The sequence below is a fragment of the Phaseolus vulgaris genome, chromosome 9 (genome assembly GCF_000499845.2).
Source record: "Phaseolus vulgaris cultivar G19833 chromosome 9, P. vulgaris v2.0, whole genome shotgun sequence".
Taxonomy (NCBI): Eukaryota; Viridiplantae; Streptophyta; class Magnoliopsida; order Fabales; family Fabaceae; genus Phaseolus; species Phaseolus vulgaris.
Genome location: NC_023751.2, coordinates 25,222,358 through 25,242,054, shown reverse-complemented (window position 1 = coordinate 25,242,054; position 19,697 = coordinate 25,222,358). Strand labels below are relative to the sequence as shown.

The 19,697-nt window shown below is 34.2% G+C and overlaps 1 protein-coding gene across 1 annotated transcript in view; it reads right to left on the bottom strand.

Moving 5' to 3' along the window:
* Positions 1 to 19,697, bottom strand: part of LOC137820105 (callose synthase 10) — a 59,450-nt gene that overhangs the window by 9,819 nt on the left and 29,934 nt on the right. Inside the window, exons 24-43 of the mRNA XM_068623927.1 lie at positions 18,114 to 18,211; positions 17,690 to 17,771; positions 17,419 to 17,585; positions 16,051 to 16,171; positions 15,336 to 15,430; positions 14,704 to 14,794; positions 14,469 to 14,629; positions 14,260 to 14,369; positions 13,723 to 13,857; positions 13,571 to 13,639; positions 13,299 to 13,470; positions 11,556 to 11,670; positions 11,315 to 11,434; positions 10,767 to 10,882; positions 10,582 to 10,665; positions 9,532 to 9,644; positions 8,702 to 8,754; positions 8,434 to 8,610; positions 8,293 to 8,340; positions 6,964 to 7,122 (exon numbers count right to left, since the gene is read on the bottom strand). Coding sequence (XP_068480028.1) covers positions 6,964 to 7,122; positions 8,293 to 8,340; positions 8,434 to 8,610; positions 8,702 to 8,754; positions 9,532 to 9,644; positions 10,582 to 10,665; positions 10,767 to 10,882; positions 11,315 to 11,434; positions 11,556 to 11,670; positions 13,299 to 13,470; positions 13,571 to 13,639; positions 13,723 to 13,857; positions 14,260 to 14,369; positions 14,469 to 14,629; positions 14,704 to 14,794; positions 15,336 to 15,430; positions 16,051 to 16,171; positions 17,419 to 17,585; positions 17,690 to 17,771; positions 18,114 to 18,211 — 2,286 coding nt within the window. The remainder of the gene's footprint in view (positions 1 to 6,963; positions 7,123 to 8,292; positions 8,341 to 8,433; positions 8,611 to 8,701; positions 8,755 to 9,531; positions 9,645 to 10,581; positions 10,666 to 10,766; positions 10,883 to 11,314; positions 11,435 to 11,555; positions 11,671 to 13,298; positions 13,471 to 13,570; positions 13,640 to 13,722; positions 13,858 to 14,259; positions 14,370 to 14,468; positions 14,630 to 14,703; positions 14,795 to 15,335; positions 15,431 to 16,050; positions 16,172 to 17,418; positions 17,586 to 17,689; positions 17,772 to 18,113; positions 18,212 to 19,697) is intronic.

Below are 19,697 nucleotides of genomic sequence, written 5' to 3'. Positions count from 1 at the left end.
CTTTCCTCATGAAAGTTGCATAAACTACAATTCGAACATAAGCAAATGCCTCGTATCTGAAAATGTTTATTACATGGTATACGATTATGAAACAACTTCCAAAGAACTAAAGATTTAGCTAGTGGAATGATCTTCACCCAAGAATGAGAAACAAAACAGGTATGAACAAAGGCACGAGCAGTGTTCATAATAAGTAAACCAAACTCATCCATCATCGAAATAGGTTCATCAATCTTATCAGTAATAACTATGAAATTAATGTTACAACTATCCTCTATATTGCTTAGAGAACTTGGTATGTGCCAACCAATGCCATTCTAGGCATCACAAATCTTACACCCAAGCTCACACATGAGGGTTTTAGGAATGCTATGTTGAGACATGGAAGTATTCAAAACGAAAGCATCATTCCAAAAATTGACAAATTGGCCATCACCAATGATTCCTTTAGAATTTTGGAGAGCAAAATTATGCCAATCATTAATGCCAGGTCAAATAGATGAAGATTTATAAAAAGTAATCCATGATTCTACTTATTTAGAAAACGTGCTCTCATAACCCAACAACAATTCAAATTAACACAAGTAAAACTCCAAGCCAACTAGAGTATGTATATATCGATTTCTTCTCTGAGATTGATCACACCTAGCCCACCATCATGCTTATGACAGCATAAATCACACCTTTGATTTATTTCCTTGTTTGGCAGCCACAATTTTCACCTTGATATCATAGATTTGAGCAGCATCCTTGACCTTAGGTTAGTTTTTCAACTTCCCAAATCCCAATTGATCTCTAGAACCATTGAACTCCATAGCCACACCATGATCATGAGGTTTTCATAAGGATCATCATCAGTTAAGTGATTAACCTTACCTTTTCCTTTCAGGATGCTCTTATGAATTGAGAGCATTTGAGATCCATTCTTTCCATTCAACCAATAAGTAAAATGAACATTCTGCAATCTTCCAGTATTCTGGAACTTGTCTCAATTTCCAAAGTAGGGTGAATCAATGGATGCTGTTAGATATTATTAGATATAATTAGATATTATTTGATATTATGAGATATTATAGATATTGTTAGATATCTCATATTTATGTAATGGGCTTAGCCCATATGTTTCTTTTTCCTATATAAACATAACCCTATGTGTTCAATATACACAAGGGATTTACCCTATTCTTTCTTTTCCTTTAATATGGTATCTAGAGCATAAGGTTAGAGTTTAGGGTTTAGGGTTCAATTTTTATTGGTGAATCCACTATTCACTGGAATTTTCCAGCCACCACCCCCACTGTCTCGCCGTACCCGCCTCCGGACCTTCACCGGAACTTCGCCGGAGCCACCGTCGGAATCTCGCCGGAATCGCTGTCGGAGCCTTCATCTTTGTTGCTCCCGCCAATTAACCGGTGACTGGATTTGTCCTTATCTTTTATGGCTTCTTCTGCTTTCGCTGCCACTATGACTTCTTCTTCAGTCATTATGCCGGATTCATCTATTTATACTAATTACGTCAATGTTCATCTTTCCATTGACAAATTGGATGGAACCAATTATGACACTTGGGCATCAGATATTAAATTATGGCTTAAGAGTCAAGGTTATGTTGATCATCTTACTCATCCTACTCTTGCTGAAAATGAGGTTGTTCGTTGGTCGAAAATTGATGCTCAATTATGCATTGTTATCAAATCGACCATTCACTCATCTTTAAAACAAATTTTTCGTACCTATGAAACATGTTCAGAAGTTTGGGAACAAGCAAAATTATTATACACCAATGATACTCAACGTCTTTATGGTGTGTGTCAAAATCTTCTCACAATTGTTGCTCCCAAACGTCTTGATGGTACAATGGCAGAATATCTAGGTAAACACACCGCTGATATAACGTCTCATGTTGATGACTCTTCTGCTTTAGTATCTCAGCATAATGATCGTACTCGCCCTCACAAGCCGGGCAAAGGGCGTCACAAGTGTGACCATTGTGGCAAACTTGGCCACAAAATTGACAGATGTTAAGCCTTACATGGTCGTCCTCCTAGATCTGTTGCGGTTGCTCAAATTGCCCCTGTGCAACCTTCTACCATGGACCATACTTCAATTGATACCCCAAGCCAGCCAGCTATTTTCAATGAATTTCTTAAATGGTATGAGGATCGTCAGAACCCTAGTTCCACGGCTTCTGTTGCACATTCAGGTACATCTTTTGTTGGCCTCACTCACTCCACTTCCCATGGCCCTTGGGTTCTAGATTCAGGTGCCACTGATCACATTACTGGTAATAAATCTTTTTTCTCTTCCCTATCTACTACGGGTTATTTACCTTCAGTTACCATGGCCAATGGATATAGGGTACCATCACATGGTGTTGGTACTATTAATCTTTTTTCATCTTTATCTATTGATAATGTTCTTTATGTCCCTGGGTCTCCATTTAACTTATTATCCATTAGTCGTCTCACTCGTAGTGTCTCACAACGTGCTTCATCTCCTTTTGTCTTAGTTCACTCTGACATTTGGGAACCAAGTCGTATTAAGTCTAATTTAGGATTTCAATATTTTGTTACTTTTATTGATGATTATTCAAGATGTACTTAGGTATTTTTAATGAAAAACCGTTCTGAGTTGTTTTCTATATTTCAAATATTTTACAATGAAATTAAAAATCAATTTGGAATTTCCATCCGAATTTTGCGCAGTGATAATGGACGTGAGTATCTTTCTCATTCTTTTAAAAATTTTATGGCTTATCATGGTATTCTTCATCAAACTTCATGTGCTTATACACCTCAACAAAATGGGGTAGCTGAGCGCAAGAATAGACATCTTGTTGAAACAACTCGTACTATTTTAATCCATGGTGATGTTCCTCAGCGTTTTTGGGGTGATGCTGTTCTTAGTGCATGTTATCTCATTAATCGCATGCCATCTTCAGTTTTAGATAACAAAATTCCTCATTCTATTTTATTTCCACATGACCCTCTCCACTCTTTACCTCCCAAAGTTTTTGGGTCCACATGTTTTGTTCATAATTTTAGTCCTGGTCTTGATAAATTATCTCCTAAGTCACACAAATGTGTCTTTTTAGGGTTCACTAGATCACAAAAAGGATATAAATGTTTCTCACCGTCTTTAAACCGTTATTTTATTTCAGCAGATGTCACCTTCAGTGAATCTTCCCTTTACTTTAAGTCTTGTCCTTCTCCTTCAATTTCTTCATCTAATCAAGTTAATATTCCTCTTGTTGTGCCTAGTGCACCTAACAATTCACCACCGCCGCCAACTCTTCAGGTGTATAGTCGTCGTCAACCGTCTCATCGTCCATCAGCAGACTCTATTCTGGTGCCAACACCTCATCCCCCTCCGGCTCCTATAGTTGAACCTCCGACTGTTGAACCTGAACTTCCTACTACTATCCGTAAAGGTATACGTTCTACTCGTAATCCCTCTCCACATTATACTGCTTTGAGTTACCATAGACTATCTCAACCCTTTTATACCTTCCTTTCGTCTATTTCTTCTGTATCCATTCCAAAATCTGTAGGTGATGCCTTAGCCCATCCTGGTTGGCGTCAGGCCATGCTTGATGAAATGAATGCGCTTCAGAATAATGGAACCTGGGAACTTGTTCCTTTACCATCTAGGATATCTGTTGTTGGTTGCAGGTGGATTTTTGCTATCAAAGTTGGTCCTGATGGTACTATTGATCGTCTCAAAGCTCGTCTTGTGGCTAAGGGTTATACTCAAATTTTTGGTTTAGACTATGGTGATACTTTTTCTCCAGTAGCAAAGATGGCCTCTGTTCGCTTATTCATAGCTATGGCTGCTCTTCAACAATGGCCTCTTTATCAACTGGATGTTAAAAATGCTTTTCTTAATGGGGATTTGCAGGAAGAAATTTATATGGAGCAACCTCCCGGTTTTGTTGCTCAGGGGGAGTCTTCTGGATTGGTATGTCGTCTTCGCAAATCCTTATATGGCCTCAAGCAGTCTCCTAGGGCTTGGTTTGGAAAATTTAGCAATATTGTTCAACAATTTGGTATGACTCGCAGTGAAGGCGATCATTCAGTTTTTTATCGTCACTCGAGTGCTGGGTGTATCTATCTTGTAGTATATGTTGATGACATTGTTCTTACAGGCAGTGATCACCATGGCATCTCACAAGTAAAACAACACCTTTGTCAACACTTTCAAACCAAAAGATCTTGGCAAACTCAGATATTTCTTGGGGATTGAGGTAGCACAATCCAATACTGGTATTGTTATCTCTCAAAGAAAATACGCATTAGATATTTTGGAGGAAATTGGGTTGATGAATTTGAAATCTGATGATACTCCCATGGATCCCAACGTCAAGCTTCTACCCAATCAGGGGGAGCCTCTTTCAGATCCTGAGAAGTACAGGAGATTAGTTGGAAGATTGAACTATCTCACTGTTACTCGTCCTGATATTTCCTTTGCAGTCAGTGTGGTGAGTCAATTTCTTAATTCTCCATGTGAAGATCATTGGAATGCAGTCATTCGTATAGTGAAGTACATTAAAGGCTCTCCTGGAAAAGGTTTGTTATATGGTCATAATAACCATACTAAAGTCGTTTGTTATTCAAATGCTGATTGGGCAGGATCTCAATCTAATAGAAGGTCAACTTCTGGTTATTGTGTCTCCATTGGTGATAACTTGATCTCTTGGAAGAGCAAGAAACAAAGTGTTGCGGCAAGATCTAGTGCAAAAGCAGAATATAGAGCTATGGCCTCGGCTACTTGTGAGCTTATTTGGCTTAAACAGTTACTTAAAGAATTGCAATTTGTAGAGGTTACTCAAATGACACTGATATGTGATAATCAGGCTGCTCTTCATATTAGCTCAAATCCAGTTTTTCATGAAAGGACAAAACATATTGAGTTTGTTAATTCAAATAATCAATTAGCAGATATTTTTACTAAACCCTTACGAGGACCTAGGATTGATTACATTTGTAACAAGCTGGGTACATATGATCTATATGCACCAGCTTGAGGGGGAGTGTTAGATATTATTAGATATAATTAGATATTATTTGATATTATGAGATATTATAGATATTGTTAGATATCTCATATTTATGTAATGGGCTTAGCCCATATGTTTCTTTTTCCTATATAAACATAACCCTATGTGTTCAATATACACAAGGGATTTACCCTATTCTTTCTTTTCCTTTAATAGATGCAATACCTTAGGGTTAGGTTGTCATGCAGCAATGAAGGTTGTTAATAAGGTTGGGTTGGGTTGCACGGTTAGAGGCTCCAAAAGATCAAGAGCTCAGATACCATCTCAAGTTTAGGAATAATCTGTGATAGATATGTGATGAGATACATCACATTTATATTTAAATGAACCAGTCTTATCAATATCAGATAACGGAACATAACAAAGACCCTAAAAATGACCCGAAAAATGCTTTTTAAAGTTATAACGGAAATTATAACAGGTTATGGCGGTGGCATTCTAATAATAATATTATGTTTAGAATATTAATAGGTTATTGTGTTATGTACAAAATATTATTAGGTTAACTTCTAATATTTTAATTGGGCCAACTATGACATGACCCAATTCAATTTAGAATTTTCTGCAGTTATTAGGTTCACGTGTTTTGTACAAAATATTAGGCAGTTTCTTCCTGCACCTTTACATTTCTCTTCCTGCACCCCCACAATTTTATAAATCCCAAAACTGACCTTCACCTTTTATTTGAAATCGGGATCTAGGAGTGTGCTACGGATTCATCAATCCGAAAGTGAATCATGTTGTTTTCCGGATGAAGGAGTGTTCCAAAAGCAAAGTTTGCATAAATTGTTGATTTTCCAATTGCTGAATCTGGAATTTCTATTACGGATTGGTGGATCCGGAATGATTTTTTTCAATTATGGATTGACGAATCTGGAATGGTTTTTTTAATTACCGGAAGCACCAATCTGGGAGGTTATCGGACATGCCAATCCGAAATTTAACCATCCGAAAATTTACCAGATTTTGTAATCCATAATGCAAAAAAATAAATGTAAAATTATTATATATGAACAATTTTGTCTTTGCACAATATTTGTGGGGTGTAGGAAGAAACTACCAAAATATTATTAGGTTAACTTATAATATTTTAATTGGGTCAGGTATGACATGGCCCAATTTAATTTTGGTTTTTTTTCACTTATTAGGACAACAATTGCTTGCTTTTATTAGGTTAGCTAATAAGGCTACTTCTCCCTTTACCAGATCAATTTTGATTTGCACCCATCATTTATTTTTAAACCCCAAATTATTATGCTGCGGATTTTCATATCCGGAAGGCACATTTCAGTTCTGAATTTGTATATCCGAAACTGTTCTATTTGTGTTGCGGATATAAATATCTAGAAAAATAAGGGTAAAACAGACATTTTCTTTGCAGTGTTGGGTGTAAGTCATAATTGGTCTGGTTCAGGGAGAATTAGCCAACTAATAATATTTTAATTGGGCCAGATATTATGTGGTCCAATTCATTTTAGGTCAGCTTTGTTGTTAGGGTTCCTCACTCACACGCCACCGCTGTCAACTCTCATGGGACCTTGCATCGCTGCAGCAAGCCTCATTCTTTCCTCCTTTCTCGCTTTCTCCGTTAGCATCCCGTGATGCAAAAAGCGGCTGCCATGAAAAACCCGCATCACCACGGTCATTGTGTGGCGGTGACCAGAAAATCCACCACCGCTTTCCGCCCGTTTATTGCTAACACTGAAATGAACTTGCTGAAAATTTTAGGAAAGAGGGAAAACTTATTCTTAGGGACAAATCCCTGTAATTATGGGATTGTTTCTACATATACAATCCTAGTATTAATAGCAAGATACTGTAACGATACAAAGCAAGGCATATAAAACTTCCTAATATGCATCAGGAATAATCAGGTCGGTTTTGACATTCTTAACAAGTAAACTAACCTTCAGCAATCCCAATTCAAGTATAAAACCCATTATCATTGGTACTGCAGTAAAAACGCCAATCTGAACCAAAAATTGAGCATTCAAAGCTGCATCAAGTGCTGTGTTACCCGCCAATTTTGCCTTATCGGAGACAGCTTCGTCAAGACCAGAAAATGCCTGAAAGAGGAAGCACCATCAAGAAGAAAATCAGTTTTTAAGGAAAAGCAAAAAATAGAGATTTATAGCCAAATTGTAGTGTTTAGATAAATTTCAGCAAATTATTTGCATCAAAGTTGAGGATATAACATGCCAAACCAAATGAAAATGAAATCTTTACCTAACCATTAAAAGGTGATTAAATTATCAAACTAGGAAATTGTCGCATAAGGACTTTGTTACACATGGCAAGATAAATACCACCCCTTTTGTAATCCCTGACTTTTCCAGTGATAATGCTATAGGTTTTCTTAGTGGGTTTTGGCATAGTCCCCCCTCTCTTAATATTTTTTTTTCCTTTCTTTGATGGTTTCCAGGTGCTACATATTGATGGTTTCCAGGTGCTATTAGGGTGCTACAGTGTTAATTATTAGAATTGTGATGCATTAGCACAACCACTTTCAATTAAAAAAAGATAAAAGTCATAATATCTGCAACAAAAATGCCTATATACAAGTCAGTGCAAGAGTGATTTTAGTACTACAGAATAAAGGGAGAGCCAAACAAACTGGTAACCTAGCATCAAATTTTATCAAAGCCTCCATCCAAATAAATTCCAATTTAACTTGATCAAGTTCATGACATTTGTCTTGATCAATGCAAATCCACAACGACTTTTACCGCAATTGTAGCTCCATATATGAAGGATATGTTAGTTGATCATCATCAAAGAAGGTTATTGTATTAACTTATTGTATTACACTAGTCAAATGATCACCCATGTTCTGAAACCCAATAACTCAACAGCTATACTGAATGGCAGTGAATAATTTCACGAAAGAATAATTACAGGAACGGTTCTATTAGTTGAGCAGAAAAATTAACATAGTATGCAACTGACATCATATATAAAAATGCGTCTAAACAATACACCCCTTTTGGAGATAATATTTAATGTTCAAAAAACATTTACTTAATCTAACAAAAACCATGTCAGGAACAAAAAAACAAGCCAACAAAAAATATTTAGTGCAGAAAAGAAAACTTGATAGAAAGAAAGATAAATATCAAATAGCCAGGAGGATATTATTTAAATCCTTCTACAGTAAGGTAATACAAGTATGCATAGCAAAAGGAGTCCAAAAGGTGGTGAAAGACAGACAGATAACTGAAATTTTTTTATTGAATTACCAGGTACGCTCTTCCATATAAGAATACATATACGGTAAGGACAGTCATCTGCAAGAGAATAAAGAATAAAATTTATTAGACAATCAAGTTAAGTCAAAGTTACTCATTTTAACCAAAAATTTTGGAGCCTAAGAACTATACCATGGTGCAGACATAATAACCAACAGTTGTGAAGAAGAAAGAAAGCATTCTGAAGAAATCAAAAAGTTGTCCAAGCCTGTAAATATCCCTACTAAGCACTTGCTCTCCATTACCACCTGCCACTTTTCCCTCAAAGAGTGCAATCTGGTTTAACCCAACATCCCTTCCTTTTCCAACCTACAGAAGAAGATAAGAGTAAAAATAAGAGAAAGAAGAATTGCACTAAACTTAATGTAGAAAGCATCCAATTGCTACGTATATTTTCAACCTGAATGTATTCATGGTGTGTGATATTTCCAAGCCGCAATATGGAGTTGAAACCTGCAGTATACCATGATACGAATCCATCAAATTAATTCCACAGAAATAGAACAACATAAAACTAAAAAAGCACTAGGAAGAGAAAAGAGTTCAAAGTAGAATATCATGACCGTTGTGCCTAATAGAAGGTTGTTGTATGTAACGGGCTCAGCCCATAGTTTATGTTATTATTCTGCACCATGTGAGGTCCACTACACAGATCAAATCTCACCATTAAGCTAGTTTTTTTATGTAATGGTTTCCCAAGAGTTTTCATGTTCTTCCTGTAGCTTTTGTCTAATGGATTGGCATCCTTTTGATCAACTTACTTTTGGGGACTCTATTGGTCTTTTCCTCACATGACCAAACCATCTTAAGTAGATAATGGTTTCCCAAGAGTTTTCACGTTCTTCCTGTACCTTTTGTTTAATGGATTGGCATCCTTTTGATCAACTTACCTTTGGGGGCACTATTGGTCTTTTCCTCACATGACCAAACCATCTTAAGTAGATTATTTCATCTTTTCCTTACTAGGTGCACTTTATGTTTCACAATAGCTTGATCACAGGGAAATACAGTCTTCTTTTGAAAACACGTGATCTTCGAAAATATGGCAGGTATCAGCATAATAGGTTAGTTCTCAATTAGATATGAACTTAAATAACCCCATAATATCCTGTTGTTTATGCAAAAGATTGTATTCTAATATTATATCAGATTTAAAAGAACATAGCATGTCTTAAGATAGAAAATCCAGCGTGACCTAAAATGAAAATAGATCACTAATATAATTCTTACCAGCATATATATCTTCACTAATATTAATAACACGTGATGCCTTACTAATCCCTCCTCGAGTTATGTGAAATATTCTGTCAAATACATCTGGGTGTCCATAGTGCATTCGAACTCTGCAAGATTTTTATTCAACCAAATAAAGGATGAATTGATTCAAAAGATCTATAAAAATGCATTGTTTTATAGAATATAAAATTGAAAATGAAGATATTGGCTAGTTGTTCATCTATAAATATTTCAATCATTACATATCACATGTAGTTCATATGTCCATAAATGACGGTAGTTACAGTTTCTAGAAAGCTATAAAAGTCCTTTTGAAATCACTGAACTAAAGATCTAAATGTTTTGATTGACAACTGCAATTTAAGATATGTTAGAGTAGATGGAATTTGAGAGTCATTAGCATATAATATTTCTACAGCATTAGATTCTTAATAAATTAGAGTAAGACATAAATTTAATACTCTGGAATAAAAGCCAAAAATAACAAAAGAAATTGAGGCCAGCAGAAATAAAGTCCTACCACGGAGATAGCTTTCAATGGTAATTTCACTTCAGAAGTAAAATAAAAAACCATATCAATAGCTAGTAGTCTCATGGGCAATGAAATCCATATAAACTGAATGAATATTCACAAGATGTAAGAAAGAAGAAAATCTTAGAAGTATAAATTTTAATGGATCAAGTTAAACAAAACAAAAATATTAACTTTATTGGTTCATCAATTACTTTCACTAATCTTGTCCAGTACAAACTATCAAAGCTAAACTCAGAAAAGTGTAGGGTAAAAAGCTGACATCTACCATGGAGAATGCTGATATAAATACAGTTTAATGCAAGATAAATACAGTTTAGCTAACTGGATTGCAAATTCGCCAAATCAATTCAGGAATAAATGGCACAATTAAAATATTAAACCTGTACAATTCCATATGCATTGTTGGCTATAAATATCTAGATATATTATGCTATCAATTGGCCAGTTTTAAATAATGAGAAAATTTTGCTTAGCAATTGCATTGACAATCAACACCAAACAAAACTTACTTGAGAGGATTCGCTAAAACTCGCTGTGCCAAGGTTACAAAACTAGTTTCTTGATTTGACATGAACCAAGCCAACGATGAAACACTGCAGCAGGTATCAAGGAAGCAATATAAAAGCAAGATAGATACAGTGAAAGCTATATAGTGCCACCTTCTTTATCAAATTAATAAATGTCAATGCCAAACCTTCCTGTAAAAACATGTTCCCTTACTCCAAGAATGCTTGGAGCGCGACGGCCATGACTCGCATGGAACTCCTCCAGAAGATTCCTCATTTTCATTGCTTCCTCAAGATAATTGTCCTTCAAAAACAAATTTTCACACTAAATTACAAATTTTTCCAAGTCATAAGGAAATACATAGAATGTACCATACTTCATAATATGTTCAAGTCTTTAAGAGAAACATATATTTACATGGAATTAAGTGACAGAAATACTAATTTAAAATAAAAATACAAGTGATTTAAATATTCAGTAATTCAACAGTGCAACCAAACAAGCAAATTTTAACCATATTTTATGTAGCTAATTAAGCCTTTTGAATTTATAGTGGGAGACCCAATTATCTAAAAATGCACAACAAAATATGAAAATTCAGATGACAAAGCATAAAACTAAATTCCTTTTTATTTGTCCTTATACCACAATTTAAAACATGTTGTAATAAAAAAAAATGTATAAAAGATGGCAACGAGGACAAGAAAAAAAAATTATCATGAGACCTGTCTTCACCTGATTCATGTCAATAGTTTGAACAGCTTCACCACGAGTGAAAATTATGGCATGGTTTTGGTTTTCGGGTTTTCCTTCTCCAAGCTTTGGATCTCCAGGAAGTTTAATAGAATATATTTCCTATGTACAAGGTGAAAATAAAGAACATGTCAGAGAAATGAAAAACAAGATAAAACAGTAAAAAATAAAATATATAAAATGAAACTAGTATAGATGGACAAAGCAAGAATATGGTATTCACCTGATCTTTTCCATTTATATCTGCTTTTACAAGCTTTGAATAGAACACTTTCGAACTGTTTGCGTCAGAAATACTTTCATCAGCATGAATAAAAGCAACTCGAAGTGCCTCATTCCTGATAATAAAGAAAAAATCTTAATGTTTCATAATAGATAGCAGCAAAAAGTTTTTAAAAAATGAAACACCGAAATAGTAATCAAGAAACCCTCTATTCTTTACACAAATAAAATAAGAACTGGTCCAGTTGCCCTCACTTTACAAAATTTTCAGTTTAGACCCTAATCTTGCAAAGGTTATTTATATTAGAAACAGAAAGTGAAAGTGAGGGTAGATTACATTATTTAAGAATAGATTTTTGTAGACCAGCACTTGGATGCCATAGTTGAACATGCCAAGTTGCAAAAGTAACAGAAGTTGTAAGAACACTGGGACAAGTTACAACACAAGTAAGAAAAAATGGCTGTTTGAGGCTCAAACTTTGGCAGACATGGAAAGGAGTAGAGGCTATGCTGACTAGCGGTTTATGAGTAGCACCAGTGATATCATTTGTTATAGATAGAACGTAGAGTGGGTTAGTTACAATAAGAGAGATATTGGAGATGAGAATTTGGTTACACAAGTGCAGTGATGATATTCAGGCCATGTCACCCTAATACAACTTGCTCAAGTTGTCCAAAGGGAACTTGTTGAATGTTCTGAGACATTTGTAACATGATGAGTTGCATGTAAGTCTGGGTACCAAGCTGAGGGACCATATTTATAAGCACTGATAAGCATAAATTGTGGTGCACTGGAGGGAGGTGGTCCAGAGAAATAGAACAAAGAAAGGAAATAGAAAGGGGAAAATAAACTGTAAAGATTTAGACTTTATATTCATAAGAAAGGAAATGAATAAATAAATAAAAAAAACCTAAAGAAGGGTTGCTGGAGTGGGCTGGACCCCGAAAAAACAAAAATTGCCTGAGAAGAAATAAAAAAGGAATGCATTGAGAGGTTATGCGAAAAAGGTTCATCCCTTTTCCTCTTGTGTGTGGCTTTAGGGCTTGCACGGAAGTGCTTCTGTTTAAGAAGGTATAATAAAACCCAAAAAACATATAAAAGCCCAAAACTACCCTCAGTAAGAACTAATAACATTTTTGAATTTTTCCTACAAGTTTTAGATCTCGAGACCAAATGCTCCACAAAACATGATCATGCTGTGTCACTCCACTCCGCCACACATGACTTTAAAATGAAACACTATCCACTTGTTGTCGCGCTACAATTTTGCTCTGCAATGCTCTGCCATGATATAGGCCTCTACAAGGGCTATTGACTACTATAGAGCAGTTAAAGTACGCAATGTTATAATACTTACAAGATGAAGAAAATGTATAGGAGTCATTGCCTATTGTTCTGTGACCAAATCATGTTCATATCAAAGACTGCATTGGGATGTTTATAGAGTCAGAGACTAAAACTATCAATGTTTCAGTTATAGTGATTCCGCATAAAGTTCATATCACCTGGATCTAAAATGAACCCTATAAGATGACCTTTCAGTAACATCCTTCCTAATTAGAACAACTTCCAGTATGAAAAATAAAATTCTCAAGCAAACAAATTAAAAAGTTCAGTGGCCAAATGCTTCCTCAAAACACATGCAGAGGTACACAATATGGAATCCCGAATATAATATACATTCATATTCTTAGAGTATTTAGTTGAATAGCACTTGGAAAAAATGAGCACACAAATTGATACCTCTGTAACAATAAAGCAATATCTGTAGCCTCTGCTGCCTTCCGCTGCTTTTGTTGACCATAAATTTGGCATGATACAACATAAGTAAACTTCAAATCTGCCTGTGCCCGGGATTCAGGAGAAAATTCAAAATCTTGACTTGTAATGAAGTTGTTTTGGGAATAATTGTCCACTGTTAAGAGAGTAGATTGCCAGCAAATATCTATGTTAAACTTTATTAGAACCAAAATCAGAATAACAAACTGCAGAGCAGAACGTTCATATTCAAATACCTCCTAGTGATCTGCTCTCCAGAAAACTCTGCAGCATTAAAGCTCTCCTATAGTACATCATACCGCGCACTGGAAATACAGTAGTTATGCCTCAACTTCTGTCTTACAAAAACAGAAAGGAAGACAAATAAGATATCCTAAAGATTTCTGACCTGTCCTAGCAAGAGTCTGCCCTCGATAAGAAGCCCAAAAACGAAGTTCCAAGGCATCACTGGAACTTTCTTGAAGTTCTGCGTCCCCAGTGGATGCTCCTCGACCAATTCTTTCAAGAAAGTTTTCCCATTCATCTGAAATACAAAATTGTTCAAGCTCAATCCCAAAATGACATTGTTCAAGATAGCAAAAACAACTCTAGTCCTTCACCAATCTCTAAACAGATTCTACTTTTAGTATAACTGCATCTTGACAGATATTAAGAAGATAAATTCACTTTCCTTTAGTTTCTTCACCCTATAGAAATGACTATAATTAGGAAACAGAATGAAATAATCATGGAAGTGATGTAATTTGCATGGAAACCAACTAGGAATGAACATTCAAGAAAAAAAAAATCTTTTCAACAAATTAAACTTTTAAGAGCTATTGACATGTGCAGAAATAATGAATCCTTAATAATGATAACTGGAGCATAAAAAGTGTTCAAAACTTTGACATGTGAGAGGGGAGTATATACGGACAAGACACATTACCTGGAAATATCTTTTGGAGATAGAAAAGAGTAGATATTCCATCTTCGTTCTCCTTTTGCAATTCAGAAGTACCATAAAGCACAGTTTCACTATAGTATGGAGTGAAAACACTATACCAAATAAAAAACAAAAGGAAAAGGTGAATATAGAGGGCAAGAAAGAAGCAAAAGAAAACTCACTGCAAACCATATGGATATACATGTATATACCTGAATGGCAACATTTCACTAACAGGCTTTGCTGAAGGCATATCCATAAATAATGAATTTGTGAAAAACTCTAATCTTCTCCTGGCTTCAAGATTTTTTGGAACATTAGCAGCTGAATCCTTTACAGTAAGAAGAAGATGCAACCGCTTCACAAGCTCTTTCTACAACCAGAAAAATTACTTTAATGTATTTAAATTAAAAAAGGATGAATTGAATACAAACTGAAGGACCTTACAATTTCAGGATCATTAGGCCAAATTATCCTAGAAAAAAGTCGTCCCTCGTCCCTAGCTCTAGCTAAAAGGTTCCATGTATCAAGATTCTCCCTGGAAAATTAAGAAGTTTACAAGAAATACAGAAATAAAAGACAGAATTAGTATTGTCATGATCTAAGTTAAAGCTTGATTTCAATTTCATCTGCTAACATTAACATATTATATTTGTCCTTCTATTTTTGTGATAAATCTCACATTAGTTCCCAAGAACCTCCTTGGAAACTGGGTTATTGATAACAGCAAACAGGGTCATATTGACACATCTGATTTTCGAAGAGTAAGCCACAAAACTGTAAGGTAAAACTTTAACTCTAACCTAGTTTTCAGTGAGAAAAAGAAGAGGACAATGGTGGCTGAATAATCAAATTTCTGCTCTGATAACCAAGTTTCTGACTACTTAACAGTAAGATCTAACATTATTATAGTAGAAGGATAAATGCCGTAACAAAGTATAGGGTAGAACACTGAATTCAATCGCAAGTGTAGGGCAAAATCAAAACAAAAAACATTTAAAGACAAAAATTGCTAATTTTACTCCAAAAAGATATGACTCTAAGCATAGGTTGTAAATCATACTTATGCAACCATATACCTTAAATCTGAAGATACCAGTTCATGAGTTACAACTTCATACAGGTCATGTATAGCTTTTGCAGCACCTTTAGCAAGTTCAGGATCATTTCGAATCTGAAATAAATAAATGAAAAATGCACCCGCATCAAATACATGAAAGGATAGTCAGTATGTTTTCTATGATTTCGTTGATAAAATATTTTACCATGATAAAAACATACAACATAATTTATTCAAGAGCATACAAACAGTCCGCATACCACTAAATTTGATTTTCTCACACTTTTAGAGATATTTCTCTTTTCTGTTTACTGACAGTTATAAAACTGACTTTTCTGTTTCTTCACAGTTGTAATTATCTGATCAATACATAGGTAGGTTTCTGTAACAGAGAATTACAACTCCTTTTCAGTTTGTAAATATTCAGTTGACTATTAGTTTTTTCATTCAATACACACTAGCACAAGGTGCCTAATTCTGCCTCCACACAATATGAATGAGGTTGTTGAAATTGTCTTCAAACTCTCAAGTTACATTTCTAGGCCTAGAACCAGTTAAAATCTTCACAACAAATAATTAGAGATTTAGTCAAACTCACACAAACATAACAACGAAAAAATGGTTGACAAATTCAAATTCAGGGAAGCTTGAGAGTTAGAAACCTAATTCAATATATTCCAGACACAAAAAAAATCAAATTCAAGAGTAATAAAAACAGTAGACAGGCAAATTACCAGGAGTCCAGTCAATGCTGTAAGTCTTGATAAAACAACTGGAAGCTTCTTTAGAGACAAGGTTATAACAAGTGAACCCTCTACAATACTGTTATTGATCTCACGAAAAATTCTTTCCACCCTGTCAAAAGTTTGGGGTAATCTTTCATCAAACATATATATGTAGCTATAGTAAAAAAATCTATAATGTTTTATTAGATCCCATCTTCTATCTCAGATTAAGGTAATCTAACACGGTGCTAGATCAGATAGATAAATTATATTAATAAGGTAAATCCATAACACCCTGGAATTTATGTCTAAGAAGTTAATGTTCTTCGTCAGAATTGCACAGTTCACTTGGCAGTTGTTGCCACAAAATGTTGGAAAAAGTAATTAAATCTTAGTAGACTCTTTGTTACCGACTTCAATATGTAGTTCAATCTTTTTATAGGTTTGTTTAGTTTTTGTTGATGGGTTTGATTCGGCCCACTATCATGTATATGTTTATTTTTTCTTTTAAAAATATCTAAGTATGCTGCAGATAATTAATAGTTTACTTGGGATTGCAGATAGCATAGTGATGATATTGCATACTTGCTTTAAGAAAATAGAACATCCAATAATATTTTACTTTTGTCTTTTTACAGACAAAAAAGGAAAATTCATTAAACAGAAGAAATAACAACAGTTTGGAGGATAAAAAGTCCTCCTAAACGATGAGCAAAGCACAAAAAACAATGAATAGAAAACATTGGAGCAAAGTAATCCCTCAACATTTCAGATACATAAATACACTAAAAGAGCACTAATAATAATTATAGGGTCATTTCAAAACAATTATTTTCTAATATAACAAGATTTGTCAAAAAAATCCAAGAAATTAACATTTAAGAAAGGCTTGCCAGGAAAGATAAGATGGTCAAAAGTCTTGTAGTCTTTAAAAATTCAGAACACACTTAACTAATGTTTGATTTGCCTAATTTCACAAATAGCTTTTCAATCAAAAGCTCACCCAGCAAAACTTTGATTATAAGTTTTGCAGAACCAAAACAATAAGAGAATCCAAATTAAATTATTTTGGAATGAGAAAATTCAAGTATATTTCCCATCTGTCTTTTTCCGTCCTAGCATTTCAAAACATACTCCTCAAGTGGATACTGCTCAAAGTTGCATAGACTGCATCTAATACTCCTCTTTCACAACAGGACAAAGCTCCCAAATATTGTAAGTATGAAACTTAAACCCTAATTTCAGTATGTTTCATCAACAAAAATATTGACACAAATATTCCTGTTGGAATAAGCCTCCCCATTTGACGATCAAAACGCTTTAAAAATTTCAATTAGAATGGTGAAAGTTTCTGAGAATTAGTAATCGAATTCATACCAAAGCCTTCCTTCATTGTCGTTGCCAACTATTGAATATAATATTTTTTCAACACTGTAATAGCATTCCTTAACTGCATAGGCCATATATTCATCCTTACTTATCCTGTTCCACAAATCTGTCTGAGTATCTTTGCAGTCTAGAGCCAAGTCAATCGCCAACAAGATCTAAACATTAAGATATTAATTCAGATTAACATATGGATCCTGCTAAACTAAATAAGTCTTCATACATCCATTCCAAGTAATTTATATTGCATAAGAAGTTTCACCTTACTGCTAAGAAGAAATAAAGGCCATTGAACTAATCTCAGACTTCCTGCATTACTAGGTATGGAAAGCAGGTCCATTTCCCTGTAATAGTAAAAAATAAATAAATAAGCCATCTATAACTGTTTAGACAAGATTTTGAAACACAAAGAGACAGAGCAAGCATGCTTATATCACAATTTTTTACAGATGAAAGGCATTTTATCAGAGATAGAAAGAAACAATTTGATACGAGCCCAGAAAGCCATTGAGAAAAACAATGATCTTTTTTACTCCATTGCATGAAAAAAAGAGAATGAAGAGCAAAGGAATCAAATCCTTCCACAAAAATTAATCGTTACTTATCTAACTAACTAATTGTATTAACTTTAATATGCAGTTTATCTTCATTACACATTGTCAAGCATCAAGTTTCCTTCAACTGACCTATTACTAATAAAATCTTCCTCACGCAGACTTTTAATTATCTCATTCCAAAATGGAGCAAACATAGCAGCATATGCTTTGTTCATATCTTGAGAATCCTGCACCAAATCAATCACATTCATTAGCCAAACTGAATGTCAAAAATTCCAAGAGATAGATATACATTGAAAATAAAAACAAAATTAAGTAAAATATTTAAACAAGTATATAAGGAATTTGCCACCAACTGAATGGAACCTTTTTAATAAAGCTGTTAAGTTTCCTTCAACTAAAAAGCAAAACTATATTCATATACAAACAATTACAAAAGGCTTCTACAAACAGTTTAAATCAAATGTCAAGAAAGAATAAAAAACATGTTATTTTATCTATGTTTATCAACTAGATCAACAACAAAAATTAAAACCAAAATATAATTATTTAAAATATAAACTCAGATAAAATATTGATTTTAAAGTATAATCGAAATAAAATTGTGTAATAAAATATTAGTGCAAATGTTTGTCACAGAAAACAAATTTAAATAAGTTGCTAAGCAAAGTATAAGTTTTAAAAACTTAACTTTTTACAAACAACTGTAATTTCACAAGTCTAAATAAGAAACTTAAATATATAAAACAAAATTCTAAACAATTCTTCAATGTATAATATTTCTCTCACCAATAACTTTATTTTGATCACTTGATTTTCTTTTAAAATATCCAAAAAAAAATTCACTAACAACTGATAGCAGGTAGCTGACATCAGCAGGTTCGATACCATGATACTCGCATCCATCCCATTTAGGGTTTAGGGTTTAAGGTTTAAAATACCCGAAATAGTTGCTCGCATGTATCCATTAAAAATTTGTTACGGATTTCACTAGAGGATATCCGTGAATTCAGATTTTTTTGCCATCCCAAATCTGAACCAACTAAAATAACTAGCCATAAATCCATACAAGTTTTAATGTACTCTAGCATAATCTTACCATACAAAATTAAAAACGAGTTGTTCTCATTGAGACAATATTACTTAGAGAGCTCAATCTTTCTCTCTTAAGTTCTCATCTTTATATTAACAATAGTTGTTCTCAAAAACAATGACAAGAGAGAAGATTAAAAAACAAGTAAAGTCATATCTAGAGTACAAGGTACAACACGAAACAGAATTTTAATAAAGCCTATTTAAGACTTACTCTAACACTTCTCCACAAGTTGAAGCATACAAATTGTATGCACCTAGATTGGAACAAATAAACTCAATCCAAGGTCTCGCAAGGATTTTGCTAACACATCTCCAAGTTCATCATTGAATATGACAAACCCAATACCAATTTCCGTGGACAACAACTTTTCTCAATAAAATGACAGTCGATTTCTACGCGTTTGGTCCACTCATAGGACACTAGATTGGAAGCAATGTGGAGAACAACTTGGCTATCACAATACATCATCATTTCTCGAATCTATTAAGAAATTGTTTTACCCACACATGTTCATAGGTGAGACATCATTGTCTACATTAAACTTCAACAAATAATCAGGCAACAAGAACAACTTCCTTTTCCTCCAACAGAAGCACAATGTCCATATGAGATCTCGT